The sequence below is a fragment of the Lasioglossum baleicum genome, chromosome 19 (assembly GCF_051020765.1).
Source record: "Lasioglossum baleicum chromosome 19, iyLasBale1, whole genome shotgun sequence".
NCBI classification, from domain to species: domain Eukaryota; kingdom Metazoa; phylum Arthropoda; class Insecta; order Hymenoptera; family Halictidae; genus Lasioglossum; species Lasioglossum baleicum.
Genome location: NC_134947.1, coordinates 1442258 through 1453899, shown reverse-complemented (window position 1 = coordinate 1453899; position 11642 = coordinate 1442258). Strand labels below are relative to the sequence as shown.

At 34.4% G+C, this 11642-nt stretch overlaps 1 protein-coding gene and 1 long non-coding RNA gene across 5 annotated transcripts; both read left to right on the top strand.

The window, feature by feature from the left end:
- The first annotated feature begins 3269 nt into the window (after positions 1–3269).
- On the top strand, positions 3270–4896 carry LOC143218232 (uncharacterized). Of its 3 annotated transcripts, none has more exons than XR_013010997.1 (4): positions 3270–3538; positions 3635–3811; positions 4426–4516; positions 4591–4896. It is a non-coding gene; the product is annotated as an uncharacterized LOC143218232 (long non-coding RNA). The 3 variants fall into 3 exon arrangements; XR_013010998.1 differs by having other exon boundaries at positions 3271–3538; positions 3649–3811; XR_013010996.1 differs by having other exon boundaries at positions 3280–3538; positions 3691–3811.
- A 486-nt stretch (positions 4897–5382) lies between these two features.
- LOC143218509 (1-acyl-sn-glycerol-3-phosphate acyltransferase delta) lies at positions 5383–11640 on the top strand. Of its 2 annotated transcripts, none has more exons than XM_076443731.1 (7): positions 5383–5949; positions 7030–7305; positions 8561–8733; positions 8822–8983; positions 9079–9417; positions 9913–10132; positions 10211–11640. In XM_076443731.1, the coding sequence occupies exons 2-7, from the start codon at positions 7125–7127 to the stop codon at positions 10294–10296; spliced, it is 1161 nt and encodes a 386-aa protein (XP_076299846.1). In that variant the 5' UTR covers positions 5383–5949; positions 7030–7124; the 3' UTR covers positions 10297–11640. The 2 variants fall into 2 exon arrangements, with proteins under 2 accessions (XP_076299846.1, XP_076299844.1); XM_076443729.1 differs by having other exon boundaries at positions 5384–6065.
- Positions 11641–11642: the final 2 nt, after the last annotated feature.

Sequence of the window (11642 nt, the reverse complement as noted above, 5' to 3'; positions counted from 1 at the left end):
ATATAAAATAATAATTCTTAAAAAATATTCTGTTATTTTACACCGATATACCCGACCCGACCCGTATCATGTTACAATGTTTCACTCCACTCCACGGCGACCGAAACCCTCGAGCTTCACTTCCCTTTTCTCCGTTCGTCATCATAGAATAGTGTTTCCTGAAAATTGAATGTCTCTAGCCAGACTCGAGTTTTCGACATTTATAGCAAGCTTGCTATAATCGTATCTTATTTGTCAAAATTTAGTTTTCCATTTAAAATATTTTGTTGTTAAAACTCATCAATAGTTTTAAATAGTACTTGAACAATATTAAAAATGATACTGAAATATTGGAATATTACAATTTGGAATGAAGGGTCTAGCCGGACGAGGTAGTCCTCCGAATTATTTAAACAGCCGTTGCGCCATTCAATTTTCGGTCAATTTTTCCCATTTACTTGCATTAATTTAATCATATAATTGCATTTAATTGAAATTGATAATTGAGATTTTTTCCCGATTTTTTGGTTCAAAATGTTAATTACACAAACTGAAAAACACGCAAAAATTCGACAAATGCAGATTTATTAGAGAAACTGAAAAGTAGCATTGATCATATTTTTAGACTAGCAACATATCAGAACTTTTTTTACGACAGCGCGTAAACGACAAAGAGGGACTTCTCAATGACTCCAAGAAAAATGATAAACTTAATGACTCCGAGAAAAATAAAGAACTTAATGACGCTGAGGAAAATGAAAAATTTAATAACTCCAAGAAAAATGGAAACTTCAATGACTCTATAAAAAAACTTGACGGTACTGAGGAAAATGAAAAATTTAATAACTCCAAGAAAAATGGAAAACTTAATGACTTTGAAAAAAATAAAGAACTTACTGACTCTGAGGAAAATGAAAAATTTAATAATATCCCAGTTAACAAGCAGTCTTCAATGCCTCTTAAAAATGCAATTAATCATGTAGGGATTGATCAGGTGTTTCTCGCTATATTAAAAAATATTTACAAATCCTTTGACAAATTCTGCTTTGTGGCGTCAGGATACTGCTTTCGACATACCATCACAGTTTGTATAGTATACATATATTATTTCTCCTCTTTGTTTCTAGATAAAATTTTATTATGATCCTCCATTAGTTTAACGCCCCGTTCAGCGGTATCATTGACCACCTTCAGTCCATGCTTCAGTCAGACTACTTATTATTCATAATAACTTCTTTTTCCGATATTAGAACTATTTTTACCACGTTTTTATTAGCTCGCTTTCTTGTTCTTCTGTAGATTGGAGTGTATTAATGAATTTATTTATATATAATATCTCTGTCAGTTATGTATACATATATGAAAAAACTCTTCAAACAAAAGTTGTAGTATATAAGGAGGTGGATATAGTATCAAAGAAAAAAATTTTTTTCAAAGTCATTATTTAAAGTTTTCAAGGTCACGGATGTTTTTTCTATCAACAACTGTTTATGCTATATATGGATTCTTAAAGAGAAAAAAGACAAATTCAACGATATATCATAACGTCTATTTATGTCATGATTTAAAAAATTCTCATTTTCCATTAAAAACTCATTTTCCCATGATCCAAACGGCCCCAAAATTTTTCCAGACCATTTTCTCAACATTTATCACAATTCTGGTTTACGGGACCAAAAAAATTTCATGGTCGAAAAATAAGGTCCACCTTAATGTTGCATATACGTAAATTACGAGAAGCAGTAAAGAGTGCTTAACGTCGAAGAAGAAAATCCGGGTAACTAAAACTTAATATGTACTACATTCCACGTTATTAGAATAATTGTAGTTTAATTATGATATATTTTAAAATTGATATAATTATATCAACATTTTTTATTTACACCTAAAAACGCCACTGTCTCGGAAGGAAATGGACATTCGAGAGAAGCAATGAAATTAGAGCATCATTGCGAAAAAAGATGAGTTTGCAATAACCTCAATATACATTTTATGAAATTCTATTATAATTATAGTTATGATTGTATTTTTTAATAAATAAACTTGTGTATGCTAGTATAAAATCAATTTATATATATTATACAATTTATTTTATTATTTGTTTGACAACTAATAAATCTACAAATTGATTCATAAACTAAAAAATACTTCCTGCATTTTCGTATTCTCCAATCAGTCCAAATAAATACCATCAACCTGTTCTCGATCATATACCAATTTTTATTAATGCAATTATGACAGTAACAAAACGTTTCTATTTAAAATGAATACATATTTTGAACATAGTTTTTACATTTTTAATTTTTTGGAAGGTTAAAAAATGTAATTAAAAAAGTAATGAACAATTAAATTTAAAAAAAATCCCCGCTGCACGGGGACTCGAATGCTAGCTCCAGATTGCGATTCATACGCTCGACGGCTCGACAGCCGAATTTCAGTTTCGCTTCCGCCGTAAAGCAATACAACATGGCAACATGGCAAGTGCTAAAAATAGATTGTGGCTGGCATAAGCGCACAAGCAGCGCACACGGATATAGTAATGGTACGCTGGTGAGTGTAGCGCGCGGGCGCGTTGCTAACACGATACAGTGTCTTCTGTGGTGGCCTCTGGTGGCCTCCTGTTTCTCACTCCAGTCAGAATATATCATAGAGGGCGTAAGAGAAATATTCGAGCGACACAGATGTCGTCAGATGTGCTAACAGTAAAGTGGGTTCTGTTTCTTGCTAAAGATGATGTAGGTTCTGTTCCATGCTAAAGATGATGTAGGAGCTGTTCCAGGCTAAACATGATGTGGAGACAAAAGCGGCACGGCCAAAACCCGGGCGTGAGCACTCTCATATACTCTCTGGTAGAATATTCATGAATTTTTTCATAATTTTCTGTTGAACATGTGACGTGACTAAAAATCAATTTGGATGGACACTTTTGACCATCTTATCCGGCTAACGAAACCATTATTTAAAAAATGCAAAATATATTTCTGTTTACGTCATTAAACCCGTTTTTTCTACAAAAATGTAGTCCAAATTTCTCTTCGATATCTCTTTGAGATCAAAAGTTATAGAAAAACGTGCGCCGCGGCGCGCTGTGCCAGGATTCAAATGCGCCGTCTCCAAATTCCGGCTTTCCGCCTCACTTTCGAAACTTCGGTAACGTGAAAACCGGAGGAACGCGTCGGCGTAGATCAGTCGAGTAGGTAGTTCACACGGACAGAGTAGAGGTACGTTTGTTGTGTAGCGCGCGTGCAATCGAACATGCACCAACACGGGCAAGCGCGGTCGACACCGTTCACGGATACGACGATACGTCAGGGAAGGGGAAACTGCCGTTCAGTTTTCAGTTATTCTCTCAACTCTCAACAGTTCGCAAGTTCTCGTTCGCTTAGCTCGGTCGTAATATCTGTGGTTGTCAGGAGGACGCCGCCGCATGTCACATTGTACTTTCACTTTCGAGATATTGTCGTTTAAAGTTTTGATCACTAATGCTTTGACAAGGACATTGGTTAAATTGTATTATTTTTTCGAGCCTTTTGAATTGATTTTCGTGACGTTTTTTCTGGTAAATACCTAATCCTACACTATAAAGTTCAATAAATGCATAAACTGAAATTTTTTGAAATTGTGACATGCAGCGTTTTTCTTGACACAATCACAGATATATTTACATAGCTTCGCTCTGTGGTTACACGTTCCACTCCATTCCACTCGCAGGTGCGGTCTGCGTTGCGGCATTTGACTATTTGACTATTTATTAGATTGACTTGCTTGGATTATGTGATTACGTGGATTACTTGGATTACGTGCACTACGCGGAAGGAAGGAAGAACGGAAGGTATTTGTACATATTTATATTGGTTAATCGGTTTCATTTTGCTCAAATGTCTCCCAAAATCTTCGCGTGAAAAAGCGTGAGAACGCTTGTCGGCACACCACGCGACAGTGCCATTTGCCATCACGTATGAGGTGCTACGGGGCGAGTATGTTCACTTCAATGTAGAGTCCAAAATAGTAAATTGTTTGTTTCTTTATCACTTTATCACTCTCTTTTCATTATCATTATTATCATTTATCACTTTAAACAAATCCAACACAATTCAGCTTTGGCCCATTCAGATTAGAATTAGCTTAGCAATATTCTAAATCGGCAAAATGATGGCTTAAACCAATTCAGTAAGGCAAGTATTTAATCTTCTTCACTTGCTTCTCATCATCGAATTTTTTTATTTCTGGTAGTACATTCTTTTGTTTGTAGTTCAACTTTAATCGATTTTTTATAAATATCATTGCAATGTTTGAATCAGTTAGGTATATTAGTTGATGAAAAACGTCAGAAGACCTTTTGTAATTGTAGCACCAGAAATTAGAAAATTCGTTGAGATGAGCAATAAGCGAAGAAGATTAAATACTCACCTTTACTCACTGTGTAATTGAAAATCTAATTTACAGAACGGAGGATAAATATAATGTGCTATCCAGGGAAAGAGGAGAAGGAAGCTGCGGCAACCGGGGAAGAGGAAGACCTCTAATTTTTCACGTGGTACGTATATCTAATTATGCCATTCAACACACATGCATATATTGTACATTACTGATTTTCTTTGTATTTTTTAGGTATCCCACCTATGCCAGAACGTGCTACGGGCCACAAGTTTCGGGAAGCAGAGGCAACAACGTGTAATAATCACAATATACAGGGTGTTCCGTTTAAATACGAACACCTAAATATCTCTTCAGGTTATTGTGATGCAAAAAATATTTGTTACGTAATGTGCATGGTGTCAATGGACCAAATATCTGGCACACCGTGCACATTACGTAACAAATATTTTTTGCATCACAATAACCTGAAGAGATATTTAGGTGTTCGTCCAATAATAAAGCATAGTAATAATAAAAAATTATAATATTTATTATATATATATATATATATATATATTCCTTGTATCATTGTCCATGTGTCTTTACCAACTCCCTGCGGCGTATTAAAAAATAAGAAAAAGTAAATTTTCTTTTCCCTTATATGACACTTTGTCTTTTTTTGCATGGGGACATTTTAATCTTAGCTTCCATCTCTTGCAATCGATGCAGAGAATTTTTATTTTGAACAGATTATTTTTTTTTTCGTTTTCTCTCCTTGCATGTGACTGAATATTCATTCAAAAATCAGTATTGTCGGTAAAAAGGAAAACTGCTACATATTTGTACAATAGAAATTTACTTTATCGACATCTGCCACATTAGTGCGATCTGCCCTTACCGACGGCGCTGCCCTGTATAACGGCATTCGCCGCATTAATCAGTGCGACCGTGCTGCCATCTTGCGGGGAAGCAGAATCCAGGATAGAGTGGCGTTCCAGCTGGACTGCAGAAAGCTGCATTCCCCGTGGCACCGACGAGATACTATTAAAGACTGCCAGCCCCTGCGTTATTCCGCGGGACCAGTAAGTGGGCGCGGGGATAACGTGAAAGGTACAGTGATCTGATATACCACATCGCTAAAAGTTCTAAATAGTGTTAAAATAGTGCCAAAACATCGTCTGAAATATGACGGAGAATGTAACATTTAATAATAATCGATATGGTTTCGTAATAATTCGCATTCACACCGATGCATCGCGACGAGAATCTCCTCAGTGGTCTTCTTTACCGACAAAATGCCGTCGTTGGCCTTCTGTTTCTCTGGATGGAGCTAAAATATATCCTAGAGGGCGTAAGAAATACCGAAAAATTCGAGTCCCGCCAACTCCCATAAGGCTGGCAGTCTTTAACAGTATCTCGTCGGTGCCCGTGGAGTCCGTTGTGCTATCAGGGATGGAATAGGATAGTGGAAGGGGAAAAGGAGGAGAGTACCTGGTTGCAATCTTACAACCATCTGGCAGCACTGCTAAAGCGCGACACTGTGGAGTCGTTGTGGACAGTCTGGGACAGTCGTGGAGTGTGGTGGAGTGTGGAGCAGTGGAGAGAGAATTGGTGAGAATACTGTGTAATTCTCTTGGTAACATTTCTCATCTGACGTATAACGCAGCAATTTCTTTACAAAAGAATTGATCGTAGGAAGGATAGTGTGTAGAAATGATTTGAGACGGGTGAGTTTACTTTTTTCTGGAAAACGTATGACGCTTCGATATTTTTATTTATGAATGTTAAAGTATAAACTGTTTTGAAAATAGTCTGTACGATTTTATACAGCCCTTTAAAAATATTCTTGTTTAACTCAGCGTACTTAATATTCAATCGATTTTCTAATACATAAACTCTGTTGTTTTTCTTCGATACAATATACTTTTATTATTATGGGCAACAATTGCAGTGATATAGTTTTATAACATAACTCATTCAAACGTAAACTAAATATTTCCATAGTCACTTTCTTCTCGTTTGGGAGCAGGTTAGGAATTGCAATTCATTTTGAAGACTGTATATAGCGAAAACGAAAACAATGAGATAAACTTCAATAAATCGAAGTGAATCATTTTATGATAAGATATATAAGATAAATAATAAAATAGTTAATGTATTTTATAAATACTACCAGTTTTCATTGGTATATCTTTTTAATCATGATACATATGTAGGTAATTATTATTACATTGTCCAGGCTCATATATAATAATTTACATACACACGTATTGTAGAAAGGGAATTTTATTAACTTTTTTGTAACTATTGATACCCATATATCAAATGTTATCTATTAAGAGAATTTTAAAATATATTTTTAAACTGATGTTTATATAAGTGGTATGACATAAGATGAAAATAATGAGTTAATAAAAAAACTTAATTATTCCTACCTATTGACTTTTTTAGAACATTATTCCTAACCCCTTGTATAGTACTTACACATAGATACTGTCAAAACTATACATTTTTATTATTTACAAAAGATTTTGATTAAATAACTTCTTTTTTTTGTATTCTCAAAATACAAGGTACAACAAAATTAATAGTTATTAGAATAATATTACCTCAATTGGAATTCTATTTCTTTAGAACATAATACGATGCTGGAACTTATTATAATCCTGAAATTAATTTTGTTTGTTCCAGGCACAAAACACTCTTCGAGATCTACAACTGATATATTATATACATATACATATATTTTTGCTTTATTAAACGCACAGATAAGAAATTTTGAAAAGATGGGGATGCTATCAATCTTAAAGCAATCTACAGTTATTCACCTGATGTTTGCTATAACATTTTTTACATCAGGATTGATAATCAATTTCTTCCAATGTCTTTTATACTTTGGTCTTAGACCTTTTTCCAAATATTTTTATCGGAAGATTAACTACTATCTCTGCTATACATTTTATAGCCGTAAGTTAATATTTCCTGCTGCATATATGATTTTTAAAATTATGTTTACAGGTTTTTCACTCCAAATTCACACTTTTGCAAATCAATTTCACCCTTCTGCAAAGCAAATATACTCTTTCGCAAATCACTTTCACCCTTCTGCAAAGCAATTTCCAAATCTCTTTTCCAAATCAATTTTAATTTTTTACAAAGAATGTATTTTTCAGTAAGGTTTCGTTAAAAAAATCAAATCAAATGTAAATTAATTGTTAAGAAATTCAAAATGTCATCTATTGCAAAGATGTACATGAAATATTTATTTAAGAGTAATTACCAATTCATTAACTTGAAAATGAATAAAACTGAAAACTGTGTGTAGACAGTATATTCATTGTATATTCATTGTAGCCATTTTCTGATTGATAAATTTTTAAAATGAAAGTACGTATACCTGAAATACACGTGTTGAAGTTCGTGTAATTAGATACACGTGTAGACGTGTGTTTCGATACACAGATACACGTATATTTTACCCTTTTAGACGTCGTTTTCACGCCGTTTTTACGTCTATACGTCTTACGTCACAAAAAGACGCCTTTTAGACGCCTACAAGATGCCTCTTCGGAGACGTCGTTTTTATGGCAGAAATTGAACGTCTAAAAGACGTCTGCCTTCAGCCGTAAAAACGACATCTCCAAAAAGGCGTCTTTTGAGATGTGAGACGTACAGACGTGAAAACGACGTCTAAAAGACGTCGTGTGCTGTCTGGGTAAAATATACGTGTATTCGTGTATCGAAATACACGTATATTAAACATTATACATAACTCAAACACGTATATATTCGTTACACGTGGACACGTGTACACGTGAGTTTTCAATACACGTTCAAACTCGTGATATCTAGTACATGTGTATTTATTGAAACGTATTGAATATTGAGTCTTATGTTTTCCTCGCAGTAATGATACCGTTCACGTGTGTCTAAATAACTGAGTCTAATTGACTTTTGAATATTCTGAATGGGTGAAATTGATTTGCAAAAGGTTGAATTTAATTTGCGGAAGGGTGAAATTGATTTGCGTAAGGTTCAATTTGACTTGTAAAAGGATGAATTTGAAGTGCAAAACCTATAATTAGTTCTTCTGAATATGTTACACAAGCAAGTTCACTAATTTTGTTCTGCAATTTTATTTATGATTATATCGCATTTAATCTAGACAGAATAATACCGACAATTGTAAATTGCATCTGCTAAATTTGAATTACATTTTCAGAATTGGTATTTATGACAGATTGGTGGTCTGGGACAGGTATAATAATGTACATAGATAAAAAAGAGTATGAAAAATATTATGGGAAAGAGCATGGATATTTATTAATGAATCATAGCTATGAAATAGACTGGCTTATCGGATGGAGTTTTTGTGAACGACTTGGGACACTTGGTGTATGTATGATCAGTTAGAAAGTAATACATGCATTTTGACAAGCTTCATTAGTAGCTTCCTCGATTGTAAAATGTATGCACATTTCAGAATTGCAAAGCATATGCCAAGAAATCGATACAGTATATTCCAACATTAGGTTGGGCATGGAAATTTGCAGAAAATATATTCCTAGAAAGAAATTGGGAAAAGGATAAACAAATAATTGGTACTCAAATCGATGAACTTGCAAATCATCCTGATATTATATGGGTAATATTTCCTGTCTTTTTCAGTTAAACTTATGCATTATTAAACGCTAGAACATTCATATCTTGCATGACAGTTTCTATGAATTATTTGTGCAGTTACTTTTGAACGCCGAAGGGACACGTTTCACGGCGAAGAAGGCAGAGGCGAGTCAGAAGTTTGCTCGAGAGAAGGGTCTTCCAGTATTAAAATACCATTTAACTCCGCGAACAAAGGGTTTCACAGCGAGCGTATCACACATGCGAGGCAAAATTCCCGCAATCTATAATGTACAAGTAAATTTTAAGCCCGACGATCCAGTAAAGCCAACGATTACAAATTTATTACTGGGCAAACGAGTTGTTGCTCACTTGTACATACAAAGGATTCCTTTAGAGGATGTGCCAGAAAATGATGAAGCTGCAGCTGAATGGCTTTACAAACTTTACGAAATGAAGGTACAACGTTGCATCGTCTTCTTTGATCAATTTTGATTAGAGATCACGAGTTTGAACGTGTATTGAAAATTCACGTGTACACGCGTCCACGTGTAACGAATATATACATGTGTATTTCGATACACGGATACACGTATATTTTACCCAGACAGCACACGACGTCTTTTAGACGTCGTTTTCACGTCTGTACGTCTTACGTCTCAAAATACGCCTTTTTGGAGATGTCGTTGTTTACGGATGAAGGCAGACGTCTTTTAGACGTTCCATTTCTGCCATAGAAACGACGTCTAAAAGACGTCGTGTGCTATCTGGGTAAAATATACGTGTATCTGTGTATCGAAACACACGTGTACACGTGTATCTAATTACACGAACTTCAACACGTACATCCGAACTACACGTGTACACGTGTATTTCAGGTACACGTGAAATCGATATCTCTAATTTTGATATATGTACATACAATAACATTTGCTTGCTGCTTTTTTTCTTCAGGATCGCATGGCAGAAAGTTTCATAAAAACTGGTGACTTCTTTGCCACGAGTGGCGTTCCCAGAACAGATTGCTTCGAAGTAAAAAGGAGACCTTACACTTTCATACATACAGTTTTCTGGACAGTGATAGTTTTAGTACCAATGCTTTATTATTTAGTCAATCTGTTCTTGTCCGGTTCAACGGTTTACTTTTCCATCGGTGTGGGTATTATCTTCTTGTGTAAGTATCTTAGAAACGCACAGCTATATTTTCCTGTTTAACACTTCGCATTAATATCGGTTTACTTACATATTCCAGTTTATCTACTTATGCACAAAACGATAGGAATGTCTGAAATAAGTAAAAGCTCGTCTTACGGTGCTGATGATAAAAAAGCGAAGTGAGACGGACGACGAAGAAAGTAACAGAAGGAATACATCGTAAAAAAGATTGATATGTTTCTAGGGGCCATTTCCAAAAAGTATTATTCAATTCTACGTTTTTGCGTATTGTATTCCACGTGATTTTCTCGGAACAAATCATCACATCATGCGCAACGTTTTTAATCACCTGCGAAAGTATTTAAGTTTTATCATTGTTGATTATAACTTCTCATTTTGTTGAATCTATACAATGTGTGGCATTGTATCGTTGATACATGTGACAGTTCTATTCTTTGTACTTGGATGGTTTCCTTTTTTCTGTTTGAAAAGGTTTATTTGGGAATCTTAGGAATTCTATATGTGTGTCACACGAATTATAAATATGCTGAGCCAATTATTTCTACTTTTTTATACTCTCCTTTAATATTTCGGTAAACTTTATTTCTAAGAATTTTGTAGAAACTTTTGTTTGCTAGTGGAAAGGTTTTTACGGTGTGGGAACTGTGGGACATATTGAAATTCACAAATTACTCCTGGAGGAGTGAATGAAAGTCCAAATCAAAGAATATTTGACATAGTCGTTAAGAATACGGCCTGAAATTCACGAGCGTTTTACACAGTATGCTCTTGTTACTTGAATGCATTTAATGTTTCTTAATTATACTGCATTATACTGTTAGCACATTTTTCGCTGTGTAATAACTGCGCAGCGAGTTACATATAATCAATCGCGTTGAAAATCGGATCACATTCGAACGAAAGGTGCAAGTCATTTTTTATTACGTAATATCGTTCTCAGCATGTAGCATGTTGCACACTGCTTATTAATGTTTCAATCGTGTAGCTAATGTAACCGTTGAATGCATAAAAAATGTTTGTAGTGTGAAACCAATGTAAGTACGTTAAACAACTAATATCAAGATATATTAGTTACGTAAATACCGTGTAAAAACTACTCGTGCTCTTCAGGCCCACGAACAATTTCATTTATATTTGACTGTACTTGACTTGTTTATTTCAAGATTATTTATATTTTATGAGACGATAACATTTCCTATATAAAATTCAACAATTCATTATTTAAACAAGACCGACACAAGTTAATTAAGGTATGTATGTTACCTTGAAGTTTTTAATTGAACTATTTTTGTAATCTGGTGTATGTTACGAGTGTGAATGTAATGCTTATACAGAAATACATACGTATTGTATATTCCCTTGTACATACATGTGTGTATTCGCCAACAGAACTGTTTCTTTGTTACTCTATTGTACTCGCAGATTTACATTCACTATGTCTGTACCGTTTATTTTTATTTTTCTTGTATAGCTGTTGTTATTGTTGAATAAATAATTTAACTCCAGTA